General features: G+C 34.7%; 1 protein-coding gene across 12 annotated transcripts in view; it reads left to right on the top strand.

Annotated features, from left to right (window-relative positions):
• DGKB (diacylglycerol kinase beta) overlaps positions 1 to 26,626 on the top strand; it is a 1,170,055-nt gene that overhangs the window by 528,490 nt on the left and 614,939 nt on the right. For 4 of the 12 annotated variants that reach the window (XM_081537632.1, XM_081537631.1, XM_081537637.1 and 1 more), the window contains exon 13: positions 19,601 to 19,633. The exons of 5 other annotated variants lie outside the window; for them this stretch is intronic. In XM_081537632.1, coding sequence (XP_081393758.1) covers positions 19,601 to 19,633 — 33 coding nt within the window. Of the gene's footprint in view, positions 1 to 19,597; positions 19,634 to 26,626 lie in introns of all 12 variants that reach the window. 3 more of the 12 variants (XM_081537628.1, XM_081537630.1, XM_081537629.1) reach the window with 1 other exon arrangement.

Below are 26,626 nucleotides of genomic sequence, written 5' to 3'. Positions count from 1 at the left end.
TTCAAAATCCAAAGAAGGATATATTATTGGAGAGAGCTATAATGTTTATAAAATATCTGTCGATCCATTTTGTTTGGGCGTAGTCTTCATGTACTTTAAAGGGCCATAGTACAAGAAGGCTGAAAAGGACCTAGCATCATTTAGTGATGATTCCATCATCTGTATTTGTGAGGTTAACCATTTATACATTACTTTGTCTTAGTCAGTTTTATTGGTTTCTGAAGAACCTATCTTTATGCTAACCTAGGCTATATTATACAGAATATGTATACCCATAGGCAGGGTCTAATATAGAAGAAAAGTTAATATATCATAGTTAATTATATTCTTGCCTAATGATTATGGTAGAATTCTATTTCTGAGACTAAATATTTTTAGTTTATTTTTTAATAGGACTACAGAAATATTCCTACAAGTTTCTATGAAATTTTATGTCTAAAATATTGCTGTATCCAGAGCAAGTTATAATATTTTTTTAAAGAAACAAATATATACCTTCTTGATTTTGTCAAAAGCAAAACACTGGTACTTCCCTGGTGGCACAATGGATAAGAATCTGCCTGCCAGTGCAGGGGATATGGGTTCAATCCCTGGTCTGGCAAGATTCCACATGCCTCGGAGTGGCTAAGCTGTGTACCACAACCACAGAGCCTATGCTCTAGAGGCTACAAGCCACAACTACTGAGGCTATGTGCTGCAACTACTAAAGCCCGTGCACCTTAGAGCCCGCACATTGCAACTACTGAGCCCACGTGCTGCAACTGCTGAAGTATGCATGCCTAGAGCCTATGCTCTGCAACAAGAGAAGCCACCACAATGAGAAACACATGCACTGCAGCTAGAGAGTTGCCCCCATTTCCTGCAACTCGAGAGAGCTCGTGCAAAGCAACAAAAACCCAGTACAGCCAAAATTAAAAACAAACAAGCAACCTCCCCAAGAAACAAATGACTAATATGGCATAAACTAGAAATTAAGTTACTTGAAAATCTGATTGAAATCTAAAACTGTAGACAAAAATGAAGCATTAAAAATACTCAAAACCTAAAATCTCTGAAATAGACTCAAAATAAATAATATCATGTATATGCCTGACTCTAATGTGAGGATGTGAGATTATCTATTAGTCAATTGTTATTCTACAACTTTTTAGCAGCAATATTCTAGGCAACTTATATGAATATACAGTGAGCAGTAATATAAAACGTAATGTCTATGCCAAATTGTTAGACTTAGAAATTTATGTCAAAGTATCCTAAAACATTGACAAAGATAATTCAAAAATTTGTAGCTGAGTTACTTAGTAGCCTTAAGAAAAGAGAGAAAATATTGATTTGACAGCATTCATACCTTAAAAACAAATGATTCTCTTAGAGGAAGCTCTTCCTTTTGTTAGTGTTGTTACTAAGACTCAAAATTAATTTCTTCCATGTGAGATCATATTGGTATGGGGCTACACTTTAGTAATATTGCTGTAATTGGTCTGGTAGTGTTTGTTTCCTTTGGTTTCACTTTTTATAAAAACTGTCAATGCAGACTGATGGCTTGTGGCCAAAGTGCATTTTAGTGTAAATGAGTCTACCTATTGCCAAAATAGTAATAATTCTGCAATAAGTAAATAAACAAGCATAGCAGTTAAAAGTTAGATGGATGTAATAAATAAAGATTGATTGCAGCAATCAGACAGATGAAAATGCTGATAAAGTTACATGACCAAGAATACTAAATAAAACATCTCTTTCACAACATACTGATTTGAAAGGGATATCTAGAAGGTCAAGAAAATATGTGGAGAAAAAAAGTAATGCCTTGGCAGAAACTAAAATGTATCAGTATCTACATAGGGAAAATCAGCATTGAGAACAACTGAATCAGTAATTTGGAGGCAAAGGTTAAGAAACTCCTACAATGAAAAGGAGAATGAGAAGATAGAAAGAGACCTTGCTACCCCCTAAACAAAAAATTAAAACTATTATGTCTAAATATATTGAAGAAAATCAAGTTGAACTAAAAAGTGAGTGCTCAGTCTTGTCCAGCTTTTTGAGACCCTATGTACTGTAGCCCACCAGGCTCTTCTGCCCATGGGATTTCCCAGGAAAGAATACTGGAGAGGATTGCCATTTCTTTCTCCAGGGGATCTTCCCTACCCAAGGAATGAACCTGTGTCTCTTACATTTCCTGCATTGGCAGGTGGATTCTTTACCACTGTGCCATCTTGAAAAAGAACCTATATTTCTTCAAATTTATTCATCTACCTAATGCAATTTCCATGTGATAGTTTTTGCTTGACAAAATAATTCCAGAGTTTGCCTGAAAGAATAAATGTGCACAAACATATTATAAATTCTGAGGAAGGAAAGTAAGGAAAGACCTGTATTAACAAATCTTAAGAATATACTTACTAAAGCTATAGTGATCAAAATGATGGAATAGTAGCTCTGGGAGTTACAAAGAACTGGAAGAAGGTATAAAACATACTGAACTATATGTAATTGTGTGGTATATGATGAATGTTGCATATCCAATCTGGTAGGGGCTAGTGGAATTTATGCATGTTGAGATTACTCTATAGCCATATAGTAAGCTAAATTAAGATAAATTCTACTTTCCACCTTTTCCAAAATCAAACGTGGATTGAGGATTTAATTTTTGCCTTTTGAAAGCCTTTTTATTTTTTTTACCTAAAGAGAAAAATAAAAGTTGACAGTCTTGGCCAATCAAAATTTTCTTTAGAAAATGGTAAAGGCTAAAACTTACAAATCAAGATAAACATAAGCATTGTAACAAAAAGCCTTGTTTTGTAAAAATAATGCAAATAACTAAAAAATAGTTTTAAGACTTAAAGCTTATAAATATTCAGGACTATCACACTGAAAAATGAAATAAACTTTTTTGAAATTCTATTGCTCACTGTTGAAAAGGATTACAAAATTGGCTATTTTCTTTAAACATTGGTAAGATCAAATTGCCCCAAACTGTCCTAAAAGCTCTCAAATACACCTTAGTATTGATATTTCTCCTTGTTCCCCCAATCCCACCCCCACCTCCAAAGAAAGGCTGAGGTTAGTACAGGGCAAATATACAGATATGATTTCATTACAATAGAAATAATGCTTTATATCATTCCTTTCTTCTACATTTTAAATTTTGAGTTCAGTAAAAATAAGTTCCTTCACCACTATACATTTAAGAATAAATCCACCTTGCAAAGGTAACCTTTGTTGGTTAAGTTTTTTGTGGCTTTAATGATTCTAGGTGAGATGGTGGCACTCATGAAGTATTTATATACATGTTTTCTTCTGGTTTACTGTTAAATATAACTTTTCTATTCTCAACTTTCACTTGAAACCTGAGCCAGAATTGATTTATATATAACTTTTTGTCCATACATCAATTTAATGCATAGTGCAGTGATATTTTTTAACTCAATCTTAGTTCAACCTATGTTTTCTCTTAATATGGAATAAGGATAGTTTAGTTCTGTGGGAGACCTTCATGCCCACTCTTTGCTTTTCAGTCTAGATGATAAAATCTATCATTCTAAATTCTGTTCCTAACATTAATAGGAACTTTCACCAATTCCTTCTCATTTGCCCAAGGAAACCCAAGTTCTAGAGGAATACAGCTCATCACCTCTTGTTTTATTCCTATGACATTACTTTTATTTCATCCCCACCACTAATATTCTCAAATTATGTCATGTGGTTACCAGTTCTCCAGCATCCTTGAGTTATCCAAGGCCTATATTCCTCCAATTTCTTTCATTCAAGCATTGTCTGCCCCTCTCTTTCCTAGAACTCCTCAATTTTTTTCCCTTTATGGTATTAGTCACAATCTAATAATATACTGATTTGCAAGCTTCCAATTGAAAAAATCTCAAACAAGGTGTAGTTTAACATGCTTATGATAGGTAGCATTTGATAGCACTGTAATTCGAGCTCAGCACTTGAACTTCTCTGTTTATACACTTAGTTGTTTATTTGTCAAAGAGCCCATACCAGATGAAGGGGCTGTTTTTTCTCATGTGCAATGTTGTTTTCCATATTTATGTATGGATGTGGTCTTTTCCTGCCTCTTAATGTAGCCATAGGTATATGCAGGTGTATATTCAGTGTATAGGTATCTGCAGGTGTAAAGATACATTCACTGTATCAAATTTCCTCATTCCTCTTCAACCTACATTATTATACTTTCTGACTCTAAAATGGGTCTAAAACTACTCTGGCCTTCCTAAGTCCAGTGTCACTCTTTGTAGTTGGATTCTCGAGGAGTAGAACATGAACTCGGTCTAGTTGTGTGTTATATAAGAGAGAGGAATATTTCTTTGTTAAAAATAATCTTTTGAAGAAGAAAATGGCAACCCACTCCAGTATCCTTGCCTGAAACATCCCATGGACAGAGGAGCCAGGCAGGCGACAGTCCCTGGGGTTGCAAAGAGTCGGACACGACTGAATGACTCAGCAAAAATAATCTTTAAGGGAGGAGAAAACAGAAGAGGAAAGAGGCAGGCTTTGAGCAAGGAAGTGGTCACAGAGAGAGTTTAAACCTTGGCCTAAATCTTGAAGGCTCTCAGACAAAATGTCATAGAATTTTTCTTAAAACGAGGGGGTGGCATTCTGTAACCTGTGTGTGCGTGCTAAGTCTCTTCAGTCATGTCTGATTCTTTGTGACCCTATGGACTGTAGCCCACCAGGCTCTTCTGTCCATGGGATTCTCCAGGGAAGAATACTGGAGTGGATTGCCATTTCCTCCTCCAGAGGATCTTCCCATCCCAGGAATTGAGTTCATATCTCTTATGTCTACCTTCATTGGCAGGCAGTTTCTTTACCACCAGTGCCACTTGAGAAGCCCCTTTGTAACCTGTATCAGTCATTTATTAGCTGTGGCCTCCTGCAGAATAGGAGGTGCTCCCTGGAGAGCCTGCTCCAATGAGCAAAGGATAATTCTGCAGAAAATGGGATAGCTGGGAGTTCTCAGCAGTCAATACTCAGAGCAGTTGGGGATCGATGCCCTGTTCAGGTAACCGTTGATCTGCTTTGGACTGCTAGCAGCATCTATGGGACACCCTTTCCGAGGATGGTCTTTTTTGAATCCTCTACAGTATTTGACAGTATTTGAAATGCTCTATTGTCATATTCTGTCAAACTCAACTATGGCATTTCTACTAGCTTTTCTTCTGCTTCTCTAGCCACACATCCACATCGCTAAATTCCTAGTCCTCTTTCTATTCTTAAATATGTGTAGATGTCCATTTTAAGTTATATTCTCATGTCATTATGCTCTGTATAGATTACCTCATCCAATTTCATGAGCACAACTACCGCATTTGAATATATCTGTTCTCCCTTACACCCTTTAGATCTGAATACTCAATGTCACATTTAAAATTTGCTTTGAGAGCCCTCAAAGCCAATATACCAGGAATGGTGTGTCTCTTTCTGTCTAGCAACTAATTCAATTTGACCTATAATAGGTGCTCAATGAATATTTCCTGAGTTAATGAATAACAGTCAGCTCTTTTATTCCAGTCTTCACTGTCTTTCCTGAGTCAGGAAGAAAATACATCACACAATGATAGAAATATTAAATACAAATCAAAGTGAATACGCAATAATGAAGCTTATTTTTTAAAAAATCATTGATAACCAATGATAATTGAATTTTATTGTTATAAGTTAATAAAATTGAATTTGAAGTGTGTCATGATAATAGTAGTGAATGTCAAATTAGCATGGTATTTCTGGAGTGGCATTTGAAGTATTTTATAATTATTACTATACTTTGAAAAACTTGTGATTGTTATGTTGTTGTAGTTATATAAAGTATCCAATAGATGGTACTGTAAAATGCCTAATGTTTAAAGTGATATTGCAGGTAGAGAGTTTAAGCAAACAGATAATTCTGGGAGAACTAAGATGTTTCCCCCTGGATATTAAATTATATTTAAAATAGAATTTTAAGAATATAGCTTAAGTAGCACAGTAGTTCATGTGAAATATTATAAACATTTTCTTAATTCTCAGAAAATGAAAATTCATGTATACTACAAGATGCAATTTTTAGATTATTTGTATTATATTAGATTTTTTTGGTTCTTTTTGTAGTGATTACTATTAGTACCTGTGCTATTTTAGTTAATGATACTCAAATCGCAGCATTTTCAGTAAACAACCATAGTTGCCTGTCTGTTAACTGAAGTTCTAAAAAAACTTTTATGTTCAAAATAAAGCAAATTAGTATGCGATAATCTCCTTGTTTAGCAAGAATGAGTCCATTATTTCTTTCAGTTTTGGGTTTTCCTGAGACCAATCTAATATCTGAATGAAGCATTATATCATTTTGTAAATATGCATTCAGAACATTTACAAATATATAATTTATGAAGTTAAAATTTCTTATAAAAAGTAAGCTATAATTATCAATATTGACAGATTGGTTGGAGTTTGCTTCTAAAGCATGTATGAAAAAGAGCAATTTGTAGATGGCATAGTTTATCTTAGAGCTCATTCAGAATTTCCATTACAAATTTCCTCTGTATATTTATTTGTAAGTATAAATACCAAATTTTGATTACCAGAATAGTTTTATTAAACCTACTTCTAAAGCTAAAGTGTCTGAGGAATTATGTAGTATAGAAGATTTAAAATTTTCTGTTTATCTTAAATATACAGAGATGCTACATAGCTTTAAAATTTTTTGCTGCTGTTTATGATATTGCTCTCGAATAATGCTGAGTATTCCTTTGTGTGATGGTTACTTATCTTTTAATTTATTCAGTAAAATTTTATTGTATATGACATTATGCCAGGTATTAAACTAAGATACATAGCTTTTAGGAAGAATGATTTTATGTGAATCAGCAGCTTCTTGTGGGATATGCATCTTATGTCCTGTGGCTTCTTTATGCATTTACCATTTTTTCCATATTTTGTATAATCAGAATATGTGGTGTGATATTATATGTACTCTTACAAGGAATATATCCTTAGGTACGCAGGAATCTTCTGCTTAAAGGAAATATACAATTGAAGTAGCTTGATCTAGCATGAGTAATTGAGGATATCTGCTCTATTAAAAGAAAATAGTGCTTTATCAACCATTATCTCCTAAGCCAGATTAGAATAAATAGATGAGACTTAAATAAAAAGGTATGAGATGAACACCTAATTGCCTGAATACTTCAAGTTAAAAATAACTTTTTCCCGCCCAATATGTTCCATGTGATTATAACAAATTTATGGATTCATCAGGGAATAATGGGACCTCTGGCATTTTATCCAGATTCTTTAAGATGTGTATATGCATTTTGTATTATGCTCTTTTCAGAAATAGTGGCACACACTGACTCATTTACTCAGATTTCCTAACATGCTGGATGTATGTAACATCATGGCAAAGTTCCTACATGAGCTAAATGGGATTAAATATAAGCTGCATGCAGAGCTCAAGTGATAGTCTCTTAATAGATATCAGATACTTTTTATCGCTGCCCTCTTTTATTTCAGTAACATTTTAATTAATTCACACTGATTGAATAAATGTACATTGAGACTTGTTTCCTAACGAGGGCGCATTTAGAGGAAAGGTTTTGCATCATTCTGATATCCTGTGGGTAATTATATTCTAATTATATGGTCGGGGGAAAAGAGTCTATAACTCAGTACTGATATTGTTCATTGGACCCAATTAATTACATGCATATAATGAAAGTTCATGATAAGGTTGACTGGCAGTCAGTGTAAAATTCTAGCTCAACTGAATCTAAGCCAAATGTGAATACAGAATTGGACTTTAACCTGGTTAGAAAATGCTTTGGTGTGAGATCAGTGGATATTTAGAGGGGCAAAGGATGAAGGAAAATTTCATTATAACTTATTTGTTTATTAATTCAAGGTCTTTTCCAAGATTGATGAAAAGGAAAGCTTAGCAGCCTAATGCTTTAATTCTAAATATTATTATCAATATTATTTCATTACCTTGAGAGATTTTTCTGTATTTTAGAAAGTGAGTCACTAAAGATACAATGAATAGTACATTTGTAGAATAGGTTCATGTATTTGTTGAGAGAAAAAAATAGGCATAGCAGGAAGAATTACTCCTTTTATGGATGTAAATTCAGTAGATATTAATCTATTTTATTAGGGTGCTTTATTATTTCAAACCAGCATATTTCATTCAGACTCTTGTCCCCCACTTTCAAAGAAGAATTATGTATACATACCCATAAATAGGTAACTTTTAATTATGTATTTATAAAGTAAGAGTTGTAAAGAATAATCTGAAAAATAACCAATAGTCATGTATGTTTCATTTTGGAATGCATTTTGGCAATGTTTAAATCTGATATTTAGAATTTTGTAATATTTCAAGCAAAAGTCTAAGGACATGGTCTAAATATTGGTTCTCATCCTTTCTTTACTGAATTTCATTGTTTCCTTTGCTCAGATTTTGGAAGAGACAGTCTGCAAGATTGAGGAGGCTAGCTTCTTCCAACCCTCTTGTCTTCTAAGCCTCTTCGCTCACCCTCTCCTTTTTGTTCATTGCTTTCTGGCTTTGATCACTTCTACTCACCCCCCACCCCCTTTCTTTCTTTTTCTCTTCTAATAATCCTCATATAGATATTTTCATTAAAAGAAAAATCTGCCTGGTCCCATCTCCTTATTAGCAATGAAATTGTTTTCTGATGAGGAAAATACAGACAGTCCTTTCTTGCTGAGCCCTAAGTAGGCAGTGGAAACATTTGGGTTCTATGGTTCATAAAACAGTTAACATTAATTGGGAACTTATTTGCTAGACATCCTTTTAATTCTGAAGGTAGATATAATGATGATATTCCCTCTACATCTGAGGAAAGTGAAGCTTAGAGAGAAGAAGGAGTATACTAAGTTCACACAACATGCAAGTGTTAGAAGCAATACCTGCCTTACCCTGAATCTCATGTTGTAAACTCATCTTTTATGTTTATGCTACCATCCTGCAAAATTGGTGAGATGTGGAATAAATTTGGGGCATCTAGCCCTTCAAAAGGAAGGAGGAGAAAAATGCTGAAGAAAAATACTGAAGTAAAGTAGAGGGGAATAGAAATGAAAAGAGAATAATAGATCAGAGAGTAGGCAAGCAGTGTAAGTAGTCTTTGTGAAGTTATATTTATTGTGATTCACAGCCAGAAAGAAACTGAAAAACACTTCCTTCACTGTACTGGCTTCTGATAATTTGATGAGACCTAACCAAATAGGATAATATTTCTAATGGCTTTATTTCATTAGGTAATCAGGGAGGCCAGACGATAACATTATTCTTGTTGATTGTTTTTATATATAGATAGTGATGTTTGAAATGATTTTGATATCACCATTAAACATATTTTTAATATTTATATTGAAAACATTTGGCACCACTTATGTTTCCAGTTGTCCATTTTACCAGGTGTATGCATTCCCAGGTGGTTCAGTGTGCTTTCTTTCTGGACACAGACACGGATATTGAGGGAGCTGTTTAGGAGGGAGCCCTTATCTTCAGTATATCCTGAACAAAACTCTGCAAATACACAGAAACAATAACATCAACAAAAGGAAGAATAGAACATCTTTGTGAGTGACTATAAGAGGAGGGAAATCATCTCAGTTAAAAATATGTTTATCTTTAAATTTATCTTGGTGCAAGCTTCAGAATTTTCCTACAGTGAGAAGTGGTTAGGCTAAGAACACTGGATAAGATTACAGTACAGTAAGTGTATTTTCTAAAAAATTCTTTTTTATTGAAGTATAGTCAATTTACAATGGTATTTCAGTTTGTGGTATACAACAAGGTGATTCTGTTTTATATATTCAATCATGTATATACATATTCATTATTTGTAATGAATATATATATTCAATCATATATATGTTCATTATATATGATTGAATATACATATTCTTTTTCATATACTTTTCCATTATCATTAATTATAGGATACAAGAGGATCTTATTGTTTATCTGTTCTATATATAATAGTTTGCACCTGCTAATCCCAAACTCTGAATCCATCCCTCCTTCTCACATATTGATCAGATATGTCAAGGGCCAGGGGAAGAGAGAAACAATTCATGTTTCTTCTAACTGATACACTTGCCATACATTGAAATAACCTTTGGTTAAAGATGTTAATAAACAACAGAAGTATAAAAATCATTTTTGATCCATTTCCTTTAAAAATTTGTATTGTGTTCAGATTTGTGAGTGTACATACTTAAGAATGTACAAAATCATAAAAGGTTAAATAAATTATGACACTTCAATGTAAAACATAAAATTCCTAGAAACATATTTAGTTTCTATACCTAGAGATGGCCTCTCTCTCTCTACATACATATATACATATATATATATATATTTTTTTTATCACATGTGAAGAAGGAATAATTTACCCTCTTAGGAATAAGCAGTGCATCATTATACAAAGACTGTTTTTCTTTGCTCAAAACTGGCTTCCTTTTTTAATGCCAGAAATATCCATTATATATAAGGGAAACGAGCTTTTTAAACTAGTTTTATTTGGCCACTTTAGGTTTATCATGGCACTGGAAGTTTTTGTATTAAAATAATCCGTACTGATATCCAAGCCTGTTCTCTCAGTCAGAAAAGGAAAACATTGTGGTTTCTAACTGTTTGGCTGTGTTCGTCAACATTTAAACTAATTTTGTTTCCAAATCACTTAAAAAATAGAGATATGGCTATAAAACAAAAGCTTTGAAAAAAAGTTCTTATTAAGTCTGCTTTTGTTTTAATAAATGACGCCTGCACAGGGAAGCAATAGGTTTGAATTCTGTCACTAACTTCATTTCTTGGCTAGTCATCTAAACTTTGTGATTCTGTTTTCCAATCTGGAAAGTAGGATATCTTGTTTTACTGGGAGGACTAAATGATACCATAAGCATTTTCAAAAATATATGAATATTCTTATATGGGTATAAGGTGTTAACATAATTAATAATTATTTATAACTAATTATACATTTGTAATAAGTAAATACATTTAGTAATATAATTCTGTTAATTTGGCATTCTCTTGAAATAACTATAACCCTTTTAATGTTAGTACTATACTATGATTATATTTTAAACCTAGTCAAACTTCTAATCTCTCCACCAAAGATTTTTTTCTTTGTCTTATGACACTTTGAATTAAATTGTCAATTTAAAATGATTACATGTTAGAAAATATGAAGACAAGAAATATCTCAATACTTAAGAATAATAGGATTGTTAAAAATTCTTAATATTAAGTTAAACTTAATAAGTGCCCTGAAGGCAAATGTATCTTTTAAACTAATTATCTGTTCTTTGTATTCTGTTTAATATTAAAATGGCACTGATTAAATAAAATCAATCACATTCCTCTGTAGTCACACCTCACATTTGCTTAAATAAAACAATACACAGCTCTTGTATTAATTCTTATTAAAAATACATTACATTTAGAGTTACACACTCATGATAATTTTCAAAAAACTGAAACATTTACTCTGCTCACCCTAAATATTTAAAAATTATATACAGAAATGAAAAATAGAAGTATGCAAGTTCTGAATTTGTTTTCTGTCAAGTTGCTTCTTTTTATTTTTCCCAGATGCCATGTTTTCTTATTGTAACTCCAGGATTAGGCTACTGATAAGCAAGTTAATTAAATGTATACTCTTTGCCTACATATCTTGATTGAAAATTAACTCATGTATATGTTGTTTCCATCACCTTTATTCTTGGAGTGAATTTCTAGTATTGCTATCAGATGGCTGAGCATTGATGATGAAATTCTCAGAGCTGGTTGCTTTCTCTCTTACATGTTTATTACTTCTAGCTCCCACTGAGCTCTTAATTTCTCTTGATCCTGTTATTCATCAGCTGCTTTCCCATTTTCTGGGAAATAGTGAAAAAATTTTTACTATTTCCTTACTTTCTTCCTCTCTACTACCTCTCTGCTAACTTTACTTGCTCTCTGTAGATAACCCACATCCCCCCTACTCTTAGAAAGATGAAGCTTACAAACATGAGTATCTGTAAATAACAGATTCTCTATGAAAATGGTAGCAAAATGGCAACCAGGCTTCAATTTCATCCCATAGTGCCTTCATGGGGGATACCTTAAAATGGGATTTTTATTATCCAGCTTGGCACGGTCTTTGCCTTTTGTGGCATTGGGCCCATTTGTATTATTTTCTTGGTCCCCATAGACTTTTGCATTCCAAACCCCTATGAGTACAATCTCAGAGCTCTTTTTTCACCACTTGACACTCCCTCAAAATGAATCGTGGTTAGAGAATTCTCCAGGCCAGAATACTGCAGTGGGTAGCGGTTCCCTTCTCCAGGGGTTTTTCTCAACCTGGGGTTCCAAACCAGGTCTTCCGCATGGTAGGTGGATTCTTTACCAGCTGAGCCATCAGGGAAGCCGGCGCCGTGCCCCCCTCCTCCCCTCGCCAAAAGCGATCTGGTAAAGAATCTGCCTGCAATGCAGGAGACCCCGGTTCAGTTCCTGGGTCTAGAAGATCCTCTAGAGAAGGGATAGGCTACCTACTCCAGTATTCTTAGGCTTCCCTGGTGGTTTAGTTGGTAAAGAATCTGCATGCAATGTGGGAGACCTGGGTTGGATCCATGGGTGGGGAAGATCCCCTGGAGAAGACACGGGCTACCCACTCCAGTATTCTGGCTTGGATAATTCCATCGACTGTATAGCCCTTGAGGTCGCAAAGAGTCGGACACAACTGAGCGACTTTCACTTTCTTTCTTTTCCCTTTCAAAATGAATAGATTTGGAAATGACTAATAGATTTTATATAAGCTTCTGCCTCATCTGAAATAAATTTTTTTAAATTTTTTTAATTTATTTAACTTAGTTGGAGGCTAATTACTTTACAGTATTGTAGTGGTTTTTGCCATACACTGATATGAATCAGCCATGGGTTTACATGTGTTCCCCATCCTGAACCCTCCTCCCACCTCCCTCCCCATCCCATCCCTCTGGGTCATCCCAGTGCACCAACCCTGAGCACCTGTCTCATGCATCGAACCTGGACTGGTGATCTGTTTCACATATGATAATATACATGTTTCAGTGCTATTCTCTCAGATCATCCCACCCTCACCTTCTCCCACAGAGTCCAAAAGACTGTTCTATACATTTGTGTCTCATTTTCTGTCTCGTATATAGGGTTATTGTTGCCACCTTTCTAAATTCCACATATATGCATTAGTATACTGTATTGGTGTTTTTCTTTCTGACTTACTTCACTTTGTATTATAGGCTCCAGTTTCATCCACCTCATTAGAACTGATTCAAATGTATTCTTTTTAATAGCTGAGTAATATTCCATTGTGTATATGTACCACAGCTTTCTTATCCATTCGTCTGTTGATGGACATCTAGGTTGCTTCCGTGTCCTGGCTATTATAAACAGTGCTGCGATGAACATTGGGGTACACGCATCTCTTTCAATTCTGGTTTCCTCAGTGTGTATGCCCAGCAGTGGAATTGCTGGGTCATATGGCAGTTCTATTTCCAGTTTTTTGAGGAATCTCCACACTGTTCTCCATAGTGGCTGTACTAGTTTGCATTCCCACCAACAGTGTAAGAGGATTCCCTTTTCTCTACACCCTCCCCAGCATTTATTGCTTATAGTCTTTTGGATAGCAGTCATTGTGACTGGCGTGAAATGGTACCTCATTGTGGTTTTGATTTGCATTTCTCTGATAATGAGTGATGTTGAGCATCTTTTCATGTGTTTGTTAACCATCTGTATGTCTTCTTTGGAGAAATGTCTGTTTAGTTCTTTGGCCCATTTTTTGATTGGGTCGTTTATTTTTCTGGAATTCAGCTGCAGGAGTTGCTTGTATATTTTTGAGATTAATTCTTTGTGCGTTGCTTTGTTTGCTATTATTTTCTCCCAATCTGAAGGCTGTCTTTTCACTTTGCTGATAGTTTCCTTTGTTGTGCAAAAGCTTTTAAGTTTATAAACTTTTTGAAGAACCTCCTTTTATTTTTTATTTTCAAATGATCCCTCTGGTGTCTCTTTACTTCTTTCTCCCAGCAACCTGGATGCATACCTATGTTTTTTTAACTTTGAAAAGAGAACTCTTGAGTCTCCATGAAAATAGTGCTCATTACTGCCTCCCATGCACATCATGCTGTCTCCACCCAAACTTTTAGAATTGCCATGTTTTCATTGAGACTGTATATATATATATGTATATACATACATATATTTTATTTCACTATAGATTTTTGCAATCTTTTAGGAATTAGAGGATGTAGTAAGAAGGTAAAAAGAGAGATCATTTTTTTCTGCAAATTTCATTACAAGTATTCTCAAACACAATACATATGAATCTGGTATATCCCCAAGCTTGTATGAATTATGTCATTCTTATGATAATGATATATACATATATATATGTATATAAAATGATTGAATTTTCAATCATTCTTATATATGTATATATGGCTATATGTATACATGTGTATATATTTTATAAAAATACACACACTAATATATAATTTGTTAAGTTGGACCTTTTGAAAGTAAATTGCAACTAACATGACACCATACACCTAAATATTTCAACAGGCAAGTTCTAAGATAAGAACAACATTTTATAATATTATTATGAAAATGTTAGCTAGTCCATAAAATCAATAATAATTTTTTCTATATTTCTATGCCAATAATTATCTAAGAATGACTTTCATAGATTATTTTATCTCAGTGTTGCTAGTGCTAGGGTGGACAGGAGCTGTTTGAAGTTCTTGCATTGCACTTGGCTGTTATTCTGAACCATTTGATAACTATATATAGTTTTTTCACTTGGCTCTCCATCGCACATGCAGAGCGAGCACAGACACTTCACAAGATAGAAGGCATATGAGATTCATGCCCTTGTTGTTCAATCTCTCAGTCATGTCTGACTCTTTGTGGCCCCATGGACTGCAGCATGCCAGGCTTCCCTGTCCTTCACCATCTCCCGGAGTTCGCTCAAAGTCATATCCTTGGAGTTGGTGAAGCCATCCAACCATCTCATCCTCTCTCGTCTCCTCCTCCTGTCTTCAGGCTTTCCTAGCATCAGGGTATTTTCCATTGAGTCAGTTCTTCGCATCAGGTGGCCAAAGTATTGGAGCTTCAGCTTCAGCATCAGTCCTTCCAATGAATATTCAGGGTTGATTTCATTTGGGATTGACTAGTTTGATCTCCTTGCTTTCCAAAGGACTCTCAAGAGTCTTCTCCAGCACCAGTTTGAAGGCATCAGTCCTTCAGTGCTCAGTCTTTTTTACTGTCCAGCTCTCACATCAACACATGATTACTGAAAAAAACGTAGCTTTGACTATATGGACCCTTGTAGGCAAAGTAATGTCTTAGCTTTTTTAATACCCTGCCTATGTTTGTCATTGCTTTTCTTCCAAGGAGCAAGCAATTTTAATTTCATGGCTGCAGTCTCCATCCACCACGATTCTGGAACCCAAGACATTAAAAGTCTGTCACTGTTTCCATGTCTCCCCATCTATTTGCCATGAAGTGATGGGACCAGATGCCATGATCTTTGTTTTTTGAATGTTGAATTTTAAGCCAGCTTTTTTCACTCACATATTTCGCCTTCATTAAGAAACTCTTTAATTCCTCTTTGCTTTCTGCTGTAAGGGTGGTGTCGTCTACATATTTGAATTTATTGATATTCTCCCTGCTCTTGTTTCCAGCTTGTGCTTCATCCTTCCTGGAGTTTCACATGATGTATTCTGCATATATGTTAAATAAGCAGGGTGACAATACACAGCCTTAATGTACTCCTTTCCCAGTTTGGAACCAGTCTGTTGTTCCATGTCTGGTTCTAACTCTTGATTTTGACCTGCATAGAGGTTTCTCAGGAGGCAGGTATGATGTTCTGGTATTCTCATCTCTTGAAGAATTTTCCAGTTTCTTGAGGTCTACACAGTCAAAGGCTTTAGTGTGGTCAATGAAGCAGAAGAAGATATTTTTCTGGAATTCTCTAGCCATTTTTATGATCCAGTGGATGTTGGCAATTTGATTTCTGGTTCCTCTGCCTTTTCTAAATCCACATTGTACATCTGGAAGTTCTCAGTTCACATACTGTTAAAGCCTAGCTTAAGGATTGTGAACATTACTTTGCTAGCACGTGAAATGAGTGCAGTTGTGCAGTAGTTTGAATATTCCTTGGTATTTCCCTTCTTTGGGATTGGGATGAAAACATCTTTTCTAATCCTGTGGCCACTGCTGAGTTTTCCATACTTGCTGGCATACTGAGTGTTGCACTTTAACAGCATCATCTTTTAGGATTTGAAATAGTTCAGCTGGAATTCCATCACCTCCACTAGCTTTGTTCATAGTGATGCTTCCTAAGGCCCATTTGACTTCATACTGTAGGATTTCTGGCTCTAGGTGAGTGATCACACCATCGTTGTTATGTGTCATTAAGATCTTTTTTGTACAGTTCTTCTGTGTATTCTTGCCACCTCTTCTTAATCTCTTCTACTTCTGTTAGGCCCATACTGTTTCTGTCCTTTATTGTGCCCATCTTTGCATGAAATATTCCCTTGGTATCTCTAATTTTCTTGAAGAGATCTCTAGTCTTTCCCATTCTATTGTTTTCCTGTATTTCTTTGCATTGTTCACTTAGGAACACTTTCTTATCTCTCCTTGCTATTCTTTGGAACTCGGCATTTAGATGGGTGTATCTTTCCTTTCTCATTTGCCTTTCACTTCTCTTCTTTTTTCAGCTATTTGCAAGGCCTCCTCAGACAACATTTTGCCTTTTTCATTTATTTTTCTTGGGGATGGTTTTGATTACCACCTCCTTTGCAGTGTTACAAACCTCCATCCATACTTCTTCAGGCACTCTGTCTATCACATCTAATCCCTTGAATCTATTTGTCACTTCCACTGTTTAATAGTAAGGGATTTTATTTATGTCATAACTGAATGGCCAAGTGGTTTTCCCTAACTTCTTCAGTTTAAGTCTGAATTTTGCAATAAGGAGTTCATGATCTGAGCCACAGTCATCCCCTAGTCTAGTTTTTGCTGACTGTACAGAGCTTGTCCATCTTGGCTGCAAAGAATATAATCAATCTGATTTTGGTGTTGACCATCTGTTGATGTCCATGTGTAGTGACTGCTGATTGAGCATCTTTATTAGATTTCTTGAGAGTCCCTGGAGACTCTCTCAGGTCAATGCCATAGAATAGGATAAGCCACTTAATCTGGATTTAAGGCGATCATACATTTGTATATTGTAATAAAGATAGAAGAGCTACATCTGTGTCTTTAAATGTTTATTTAGATCTAAATTTCAACCAAGACATAAGAAAGGTGGAAGGCTGACAGAATGCTCTGAGCTGGCCCAAACAGAAGCTAACACACACAATTTCCCTCCCTCCAATTGCCCTGGGTGTTATACTGACTGACTTGAACTCAGAAGTCAAGCATATTACCAATGCCAGAAGCTTTCAATGAAAGTTCTATCAAACCTGTTGTCAATCCATCTGAGAAACAGCAGCAGTTGCCCCCAGAGGCTTCTCTTGTTAATGGGATAGTTGTCCCAAGTTCATCTTCCCAGACTCCATAACTTTTTTTGATGAAAATCTGTTGCTACAGTATTTTATACTTATACTCTGGAAATTTATTCTAGTGTTGTATTGTTGTTGTTATTGTTGTTCAGTCACTAAGCCATGTCCAACTGTTTACAACTCCAAGGACTGCAGCACACCAGCCCTCCCTGTCCTTCCCGCAGTTGTCCCAAGTTCATGTCCATTGAATTGGTGATGCTATCCAATCATCTCATCCTCTGCTGCCCTTGTCTCCTTTTGCCTTCAATCTTTCCCAGAATCAGGGTCTTTTGCAGTGAGTCGGCTCTCCATATCAGGCGGCCAAATTATTGGAGCTTCCGCTTCAGCATCAGTCTTTCCAATGAATATTCAGGGTTGATTTCCCTTACGATTGACTGGTTCAATCTCCTGGCTATCCAAGGGACTCTTAAGGGTCTTCTCCAACACCACAATATGAAAACATCCATTCTTTGGTGCTCAGCCTTCTTTATAGTCTGACTCTTACCTCCATACATACTACTGGAAAGACCATAGCTTTGACTATATGGATGTTTGTTGGCAAAGTGGTCTTTGCTTTTTAATATGCTGTGTAGGTTTGTCATAGCCTTCCTTCCAAGAAGCAAGCATCTTCTAATTTCATGGATGCAGTCAGTGTCCACAGTGATTTTGGAGCCCAAGAAGAGAAAATCTGTCACTGCTTCCACCCTTTCCCTTTCTATTTGCCATGAAATGATTCCCCATGATCTTATTTTTTTTAATGTTGAATTTATGCCAGCTTTTTTCACTCTCCTCCTTCACAGTATAAAAAGGCAAAAAGAGTTTTATTCCTAAACACTAATTTCCTCTAGGGCTGTCCTACACTTGTTTTATTCTGCTCTTGGATGTATTGGATCCTTCTAGCCCATCTCTGTACAAGTAGCCACTAACCTCCATGCAGGTATTTATTCTTCTGGGTTTTGCTTCCTTTCTGGTGTTCTACTGGGTAAGGGAGTAAACTAATATCTGAACTCTCAGCTCTTTCATTCTCATTTTGGGAGTTCTCACACGGCTTGGTGCAGGAGAGGAAACTCAAATATTCTGAGTGTTCTCTTCTTTCTAGAGACACACAGTGTCTAAGAACTAGCTTCCTATCAACCTTTCCTACTGTACCTGCCCAAACCAAAGAAAATATTTATCTAGTATGATGAGTGTAATTTATCACCTATTCTTCCAGATTTCTGTTTTATCGTATAAAGTCCCATAGGCAACAGCCTTTTGGAATTTGGTAAATGAATCTCTGTTTCTTGCCAGAAAAAACAAAACAAAACAAAACAAAACAAACAAACAAAAAAAACCCCAACTTTCCCCATGTGACTCAGAAAAGGAAGGGTAGTGGATAATTGAAGATATACTGTCACAAAGACTGGTTTCAGTGTATTTAACTTAATCTTTTAATAATTATTCTCAAGTAAAATTTTTCTACTTATTATATTTTAAATTCTTACTGCTATTAATGGAATATATACTTTTTATTTCCAGAATATCACAAATTAATTCAGCTCCATAAGCTGTATCTACATCAAAAAGATAATGAGTGTTTTTGAGATAGGATTGAGAGTTGGACTGGAAAGTGAAATAATGGGCTGGGTAAATGGGCAAGTTAAAAAGTTAGTAAGAATGATTTATGAATGACAATGGAACTTGGAGGTGAGGTCTCATGCCAAAATATGAGTGTAATATATCACTGTTATTATAGAGAGGTCTTTGAAATTGACCAAATATTAGTCTACTTTAAGTATATGAAATTGTGTTTTGAATAAGTAACTCTATAACATGATCTCTTCTGCTTTAGAATGATCTTTATTTCATGAAGAGATCTTTGTTTATTAAAGAAAGTAAGAAGAAAAATTATGACAAAGAAATGCATTTGTAATGTACTCAATTATTTCACAGATGTGTAGTGATATAATAATTTTCATTGGCATTTGTTTTCAGTATGACTTTTTTTTCAGCTTTAATATGAACTTCTCTTTTTCAGCAGACTCTGCCCACTTCAGGAGTTTCAGTCCCTGAGGTGCGTAAGCAAAAAAGGTTTTCACACTTACAATGATAGATTATTATCCATCCTGTATTGTTATAAAGACCATTTTGGGCTGTGAGAGTGACATACTAATGTTAATTTGTATGTTTTATTTTGTCTCATATTCTTATATTTGGAATTGGGATCTTTGCATTAATATTTTCATGTAGGGATAGACTTGAAGCTTTTACAATCTACCTTCATGACAGGCATTAGGGAAACAAGAAGTTATGTGGCACAGAATAAACAGGATAAGATAACGGTGACTTTGCAGAGTTTTGACCAGTGTGTTAGAATAGTGTTATTCCTATTTGTCACATTTAGACTGCAGAAAACCCAAACAGTTCACTAGTGTAAGCCCTTAAAATGTAGCTTGCAATGATAGTAAATTGAGAAACTCTTGTTCACATTGAAGTGCCTATTACTTTTAAAAGAGTACATCTACATTAATCACTTAGCATATAACATTGCATAGGATGTCATAGGAATACAATATATCACTAAATAAATGACTTTGGTTTTAAAAATAAATGTAGGCATTGCTGCAGCATTTATTTTCAGTAAAGTGTTAACTTTACCTTCAAATTAATGAAGTAAGGCCTCCACATTTTTCTGTGACGATACCGCATTCAGTTGCTATTATCTCTAAAGCATATGCTCAGGTGGTATTTTTTCACTTAAAATTATAATTTGAATCTGCTTGCTTAGAATATATTACTCATGATATCTAAATACTATATGAGTATGATTTATTTTCAGTACAGTTCAGTTCAGTCGCTTAGTCGTGTCCAACTCTTTGTGACCCCATGGACTGCAGCACGCCAGGCCTCCCTGTCCATCACCAACTCCCAAAGTTTACCCAAACTCATGTCCATTGAGTTGGTGGTACCATCCAACCATCTCATCCTCTGTCATCCCCTTCTCCTCCAGCCCTCAATCTTTCCCAGCATCAGGGTCTTTTCCAATGACTCAGCTCTTCGCATCAGGTGGCCAGAGTATTGGAGTTTCAGCTTCAACATCAGTCCTTCTAATGAATACTCAGGACTGAACTCCTTTAGGATGGACTGGTTGGATCTCCTTGCAGTCCAAGGGACTCTCAACAGTCTTCTCCAACACCACTTAGAAGATGACATAATTGCTCAAAAATGTAATGCCCTCTCTCTCTTCTCCTCTAAAATATTCTCTAGTCAGTATAGACTGCCTCATTACATTTTTTTAAATTTCATTTTATAAGTACAGACATACTTAAAATATACTAGTATCTATGATTGATATATAATGTTTCTACTCTGAGAGATATTAAACTATTTTGGTATTCTTTAAGTCAGCTGATACCATTATTATTATAATTATTCTAAAGTAGACATGTTAAATTATACACTCAGGTAACATAGGTATTAGTAAAGTTTATTATTTAGGCTATTTTTTTTAGTGTCAGAGAATTAACGTTATGGTTAAGATAACTGAGTTTATTTTTGCCCCATCATAGCTCATCAGATAATTAACCAAGAATTTTAAAATTTTTTCTTTAGACTTGTTAATCTCAAAAGCTCTCCCATATTTAGTTATGTAATTTGTACACTATAAATAAAATTAATAGACCAAGATCGCTGTTTTCAAAACATGATTTTTTTATTTATCAATGTTTTCTGCTATGAAGTTTTAAAGTCTTCCTATACTGTATATATGTATGTGTGTGTGTGTGTGTGTGTATACATATACATATATATATATATAGAAAGCTATATTGGTTTTGTGCGTGCATATATGTAAATGCATATTTATTGGCTAAACTTTTCATGTGGGAGCAAGAGGTCTTCTGTGTGGATACATCTATAATTTAGAAGTGGCATATACCCTTTCTTGCATACATCATAGCCTTATTGCCCACGATAAGTTTCAATTATCAATTGTTTCAAAGTATAACAAAAGCATACCTTATTTTGTGAAAAGAATTTGTTTATTAAGGAAATATTTTCAATTGTTTAAAAGTATAAGAAAAACTCACAAACATCTACAAATCAATTTCAGTGTAAAAAAAACCTCTTTTTATTTCTAATTCTCAAATCTTTTATAGACATTGTGTCCAGGCCAACTTGCCTGTTCTCCTACACACACACACACACACACACACACACACACACACACACACACACATCTTGTTTTATGTGCCTTTCCAAAGGATGTAAGTAATTTTTCATGGTAACAACTTATTTAAATTCAAAACTCATTGGTTTGAGTGATAATTAAATTACACAGTTCCAATTATAAGATAAATTCTACTTAGAACTTGCATAAACAGATAGGGAGCTACATAGAAATTCCTAGGTTAAGCTTTTAACTCAGCTGATAGAAAGACATAATGACTATGAAAATACAAGATAGCTACTGATAGGTTTTTAATCTTCAGTTTTCCACAGCCATCAATTATTACGGTTTATCAAGGGAATGGAGAGTGAGTGGTGTTGAGGTCTATACACCTGGACCTAATTTTCTAGTGGCCCAGCCATAACTAGTAAACAGCCCAAATGATTTTGGCATGAACTTTCACTAAATTTCATTTCTTCCAATCAGAATTTCTTGGACAGAAATCTTCTAATCTTTCATACTTAACATTCAGTATGAAATTATGCTAGATGAGAATACGCATGTCATGTGTGATATATGAAAACCAGGGCTGTGGAGCAAGGTATAAATTTTACCTTCAGGCTGAGTTGGTGAGTAGCACCTGCAGGTATGTTAGGACTAGGATTGATTCTGTCTCGTTTGCTTTGCTCTGTCTTCCTACAAACGACTCAGATTATCATACCAAGTTATGGTGACATCCTGGAAAAACAAATAAAATACTGTAAAGTAAATAAAGCACTTCTTCAAAATACCCATCTTTACTAAACAGCCTACCTGAGTTAATGATGAAAAGCTTTTTTTTTCACTATTTTAAAAATCACTGTCATTTACTGAGTGCCTAATTTATGCTAGTACTTTATTTGCTTTTTCTCAATTTATCATTACATGAAACTTCCCATTTTATAGATGAATTAAGGGATGGCTTAGAAAGGTAAATAACTTACTTGCCCAAGTCTTTACAGAGACAAAGCTCAAATACAGCCTTCAAGTCAATATTTTTGCCTTTGTACAAAATATTTTTTGCTTTTTGAATAAGTACTTATTTAACTAATTAAAAAGAAATGGAAATCTTTATATCATTTGTCATAGCTATGCTTAAAACTATATAAAATCTTTCTAAAAAATCAAGACTAGTTTGCTACTCAACCGTGTTTCACTGCAACTTCTAAGGATTTCTAGTAGATTTTGAGCCTTCACCATGATTGAAATGATTTAATGTTTCTCAGCAGGAACATGTTTAAATCTTGTAATAAGGTTATGATAATTAAAGGTGCAGCTTTGCAACTGTCATTAAGTTGGTTTCTTGGAGTTTGTAACTTGCCTAAACCCTGATGAACATGGTAACACTCCTGCTTCAGGGAGATCTTTTACATTGTGTTCCTCGGGTTAAAATTCTAGAGTTTCAGGGAAGTGCTTAGGGACTAGCTTCAGTGGCAGAATGGGCTAAGTCACCACTTGGGTAAGTGATGCAGTAGCAGAGAAAGCAGGTTTATCCAGTAAAGGATACTGTCGGCGGGCAAGGAAAACTCACCCCCACCCTTTGTGGGTTTTGTACCAATCAAGGCGCTTTGCCGCTGCCTGTCTTTCATGCTGAGATTGGACAAAAAGAAGAAAATCCTGTGCTTGAGGTAATCATCACTTGCTGCTTGTTGTTTGTGAGTGATCGATAACAGCAGGCTTAAGTATTGTGGTAAACATCTCCTTTGTGAAAGCACTTTTCAGCAACTTACAAATACTCTACTTCTGAGAACCAGCATGAGATAGAAAAAGACATTTTTTTAGAGCACATATTTAAAATGACGTCTTTTTATTTCATTTACCGCGTCCTTCTGTTTTCTGTGGATTGTCTTTTCATCTTTTCTTCTCTGTTTATGATGATGGTGATTATTTTTGAATTCTGATAGAACATATTGCCCAGTTAAGATCTGTTGTGCTACTAGTGGAGTCTAAGGATCACAAGACACTGAATTCTATGTTTTAAATGTCTTCATAGCAAACACAAATGGTTGATATTTGAAAATGCTGAAATATTGATAACTGTATTTTATATTTTGTAGTTATATCTTCTATGTTCTTTCATTTTTTTGGTTAAAGCAGCTCTTTTCAGTGTTTGAATAATTCTTATTGATTGAAGCCATAATTTTCCAACTCTTTATATCTAGAGTAATTTATCTGGCAGAACAAAATTTACCTTAATTATAACAAAGTAATTTAGTTTGTGATTTAGAGCCCCCCCCAAAAAAAAGAACTGAAGGTGAAGTGATAAGTACTGCCCTGTATTATCACAGAGCAATTTTTTCCTGAATAAAGATGCAAAATAATGCTGGCAAGCTCTTCCTGAAATTTTTCTATAACTTCAGCATTGGAAGTAACATTCTTAGATACTATAATAGAACTTGGCCAGTCAGGGAGAATCAACCCCCAACGTGGGCCAGTGACATTTTTGTGGACATCAGATTTTTCAAAGATGTAATTGCTTGACGCTTCCTGTGCCTCATATAGGATCAAAAAGTAGTAAAGATTTTCTTATTGGAAATAGGGAAAAGTATTCAACTACCCTCCTGTTATCCTATTCTGCTTAAGTAAAATATAGTGACTAGCTCAGAGAGACGGCCATACAATTTGGAAATAAACATGAAACAAATGAGAATAATACATAGAAAACCATAGAAAAATATTAAATGGTTATGAGTCTTTCCTGTTTTTAAATGGTCAGTCTGATTAATTCTAGAAATTCCAACCACTAAGCATATTTCCATCAAACAAAGAAACCACTTTATTCTTGGTGGGGTGTGTGTGTGTGTGTGTGTGTGTGTATTTGAATAAATATGTTTTATTATCTAGATCATATAGTAAAATTCACCTGCTGATGAGTCGACTGAAGTGTTTTCATTAATCTGTTATATACCTCTTATGATTCTAGACTTTAAAAATAAAATTTTAACAGTTAAAAAGTCAATTTAGGGTTTTAAAAATTGTATTTTTATTGGACAATAGAAAGCATTAGTTTTGGCTAGTCCACAGTTTTCTCAAAGGGATGATCACCCTAGAAAGACATGAAATCACTTTAACAAGTGTTTTCTGCCAGCTAGAGATTCTCAACCACACAGGATTTTCCCCAGCTATACACTTCTTAATTGTTTTGTTGCTAAGTCATGTACAATTCTTTTGGGACCCCATGGACTGTAGCTAACTAGGCTTCTCTCTCCATGGGATTTCCCAGGCAAGAATACTGGAATGGGTTGCCATTTCCTCTTCTAGGGGATCTTCCCAACCCGGGGATTGAATGTATCCAGCATTGCCAGGTGGATTCTTTACCGCTAAGCCACCAGGGAAGCCCACCTCTATGGGCTAAGAATAAAATATTATTAATTGATAATTTAGTAATTCTTTACAGACATACACGCACATGTTTTAAATGCCCAGAATTATATGTATAAATAGTCTGGGCACAAGTACTGAGTTCCATTGTTACTAATCAACTTAAATTTTATTTAGATCTTATAACTGAAACATTTGGGAATTTAATGCTAAATAACAATGTTGGATTATAAGGCAGAATATATGACATATAAATGATAACTTTCACAGTGTAGATTTTTATAAAACACTTACCACATTTTTACTTACCTGCATGTTAGAACTCAGAAAAAAATTTCCCCACATGCACCAAGTATCACATGCTTGAACTCAGCGCAACATGCTATGGATTTTCAAATGTAGGTTGCTAAGCTTTACTCATTTAAAAATATGCTTATTGTAAATTAGTTAACTTTTTCATATATATGTATTTGAAAATATAACAAACATTTTACATAATGGTGATATTAAAGAGCAACCGAATGGAAGAACCATACCTATTTTACATTATTCACAATAACTTTCATTTATTTAGCACATGCACTAATATAGTCACAATATTAGAACTTTATACATTTTCTTTTAAGCCATACACAATTTCGAGAAATAGGTATTGCTAACTCCATTTTGAGTAAGAGTCAATTCTTTAAGGCTACATAGTATTTAAGTAGCAGAGATGGATTCCCCTTGGGGTTTCTGACTCCAAATCTCATCCTATAATTCACTCATTTCTTCATTACACCCTTAACTATCTGTGGACAAAATGTAATTTGCAAGCTTAGAAAGAATGATCTGTTCCTTAAAATATCAATTTTTTTGCCAGAAATTCTGCTTATATGAAAATATATCAGTTTCCAAAGAATTTGAATTTCAGGAATCCTATTGCACAAGCCATTTTTATCCACACAAAAATATATTCAGTGCACCATGAAATTGCAAGGACTATAAAAGGGCTATGCTGATTAGCATCTATTTTGGTCCAAGAAGTTTTCTGTTCCATTTGGCCTTAATATATAAAAAAAGAGTTTTACTTTTAATTCCACTTAAAAATATTTTCCTAAATGACAGTAATGGAGAAGTAATTGACAAAATACATGCAAATATAGGAACAGAAATGTATATATGTATCTGAATATGTAATAGAGAATACATGGTACTCAGACCTTTAAGCACACATGGGAGACATTGCTAATTGATAAGGACAGTTTTTCACATCAAGGTTAGACATGCCTTAGGAGTTGTTCTCAACACAATATTTCAGGCACTTTAAATTACTTGATTTTTTGAATGTTAAGATTGATTTATTTCTGCATTCATTTATAGTGATTTTATCAGGCACTGATCTAGGATTTAATGTGAAACAGTTAAGCAAAGTAATTTCTCTATGGAGCTTTGATGAAAGTGTAGGAAGACCAGTGTTAAATAGATAACATTTTAAATTATAAAAAAAATATATGCATACACACAAACATACAAAGGAACAGAGTCTAATGTTTGACC

This window comes from Giraffa tippelskirchi, chromosome 10 (genome assembly GCF_054371585.1).
Source record: "Giraffa tippelskirchi isolate mGirTip1 chromosome 10, T2T-mGirTip1v1.2.pri, whole genome shotgun sequence".
NCBI lineage: Eukaryota > Metazoa > Chordata > Mammalia > Artiodactyla > Giraffidae > Giraffa > Giraffa tippelskirchi.
Note: the sequence above shows the minus strand (reverse complement) of the source record. Positions and strands in the feature narration are given on the sequence as shown.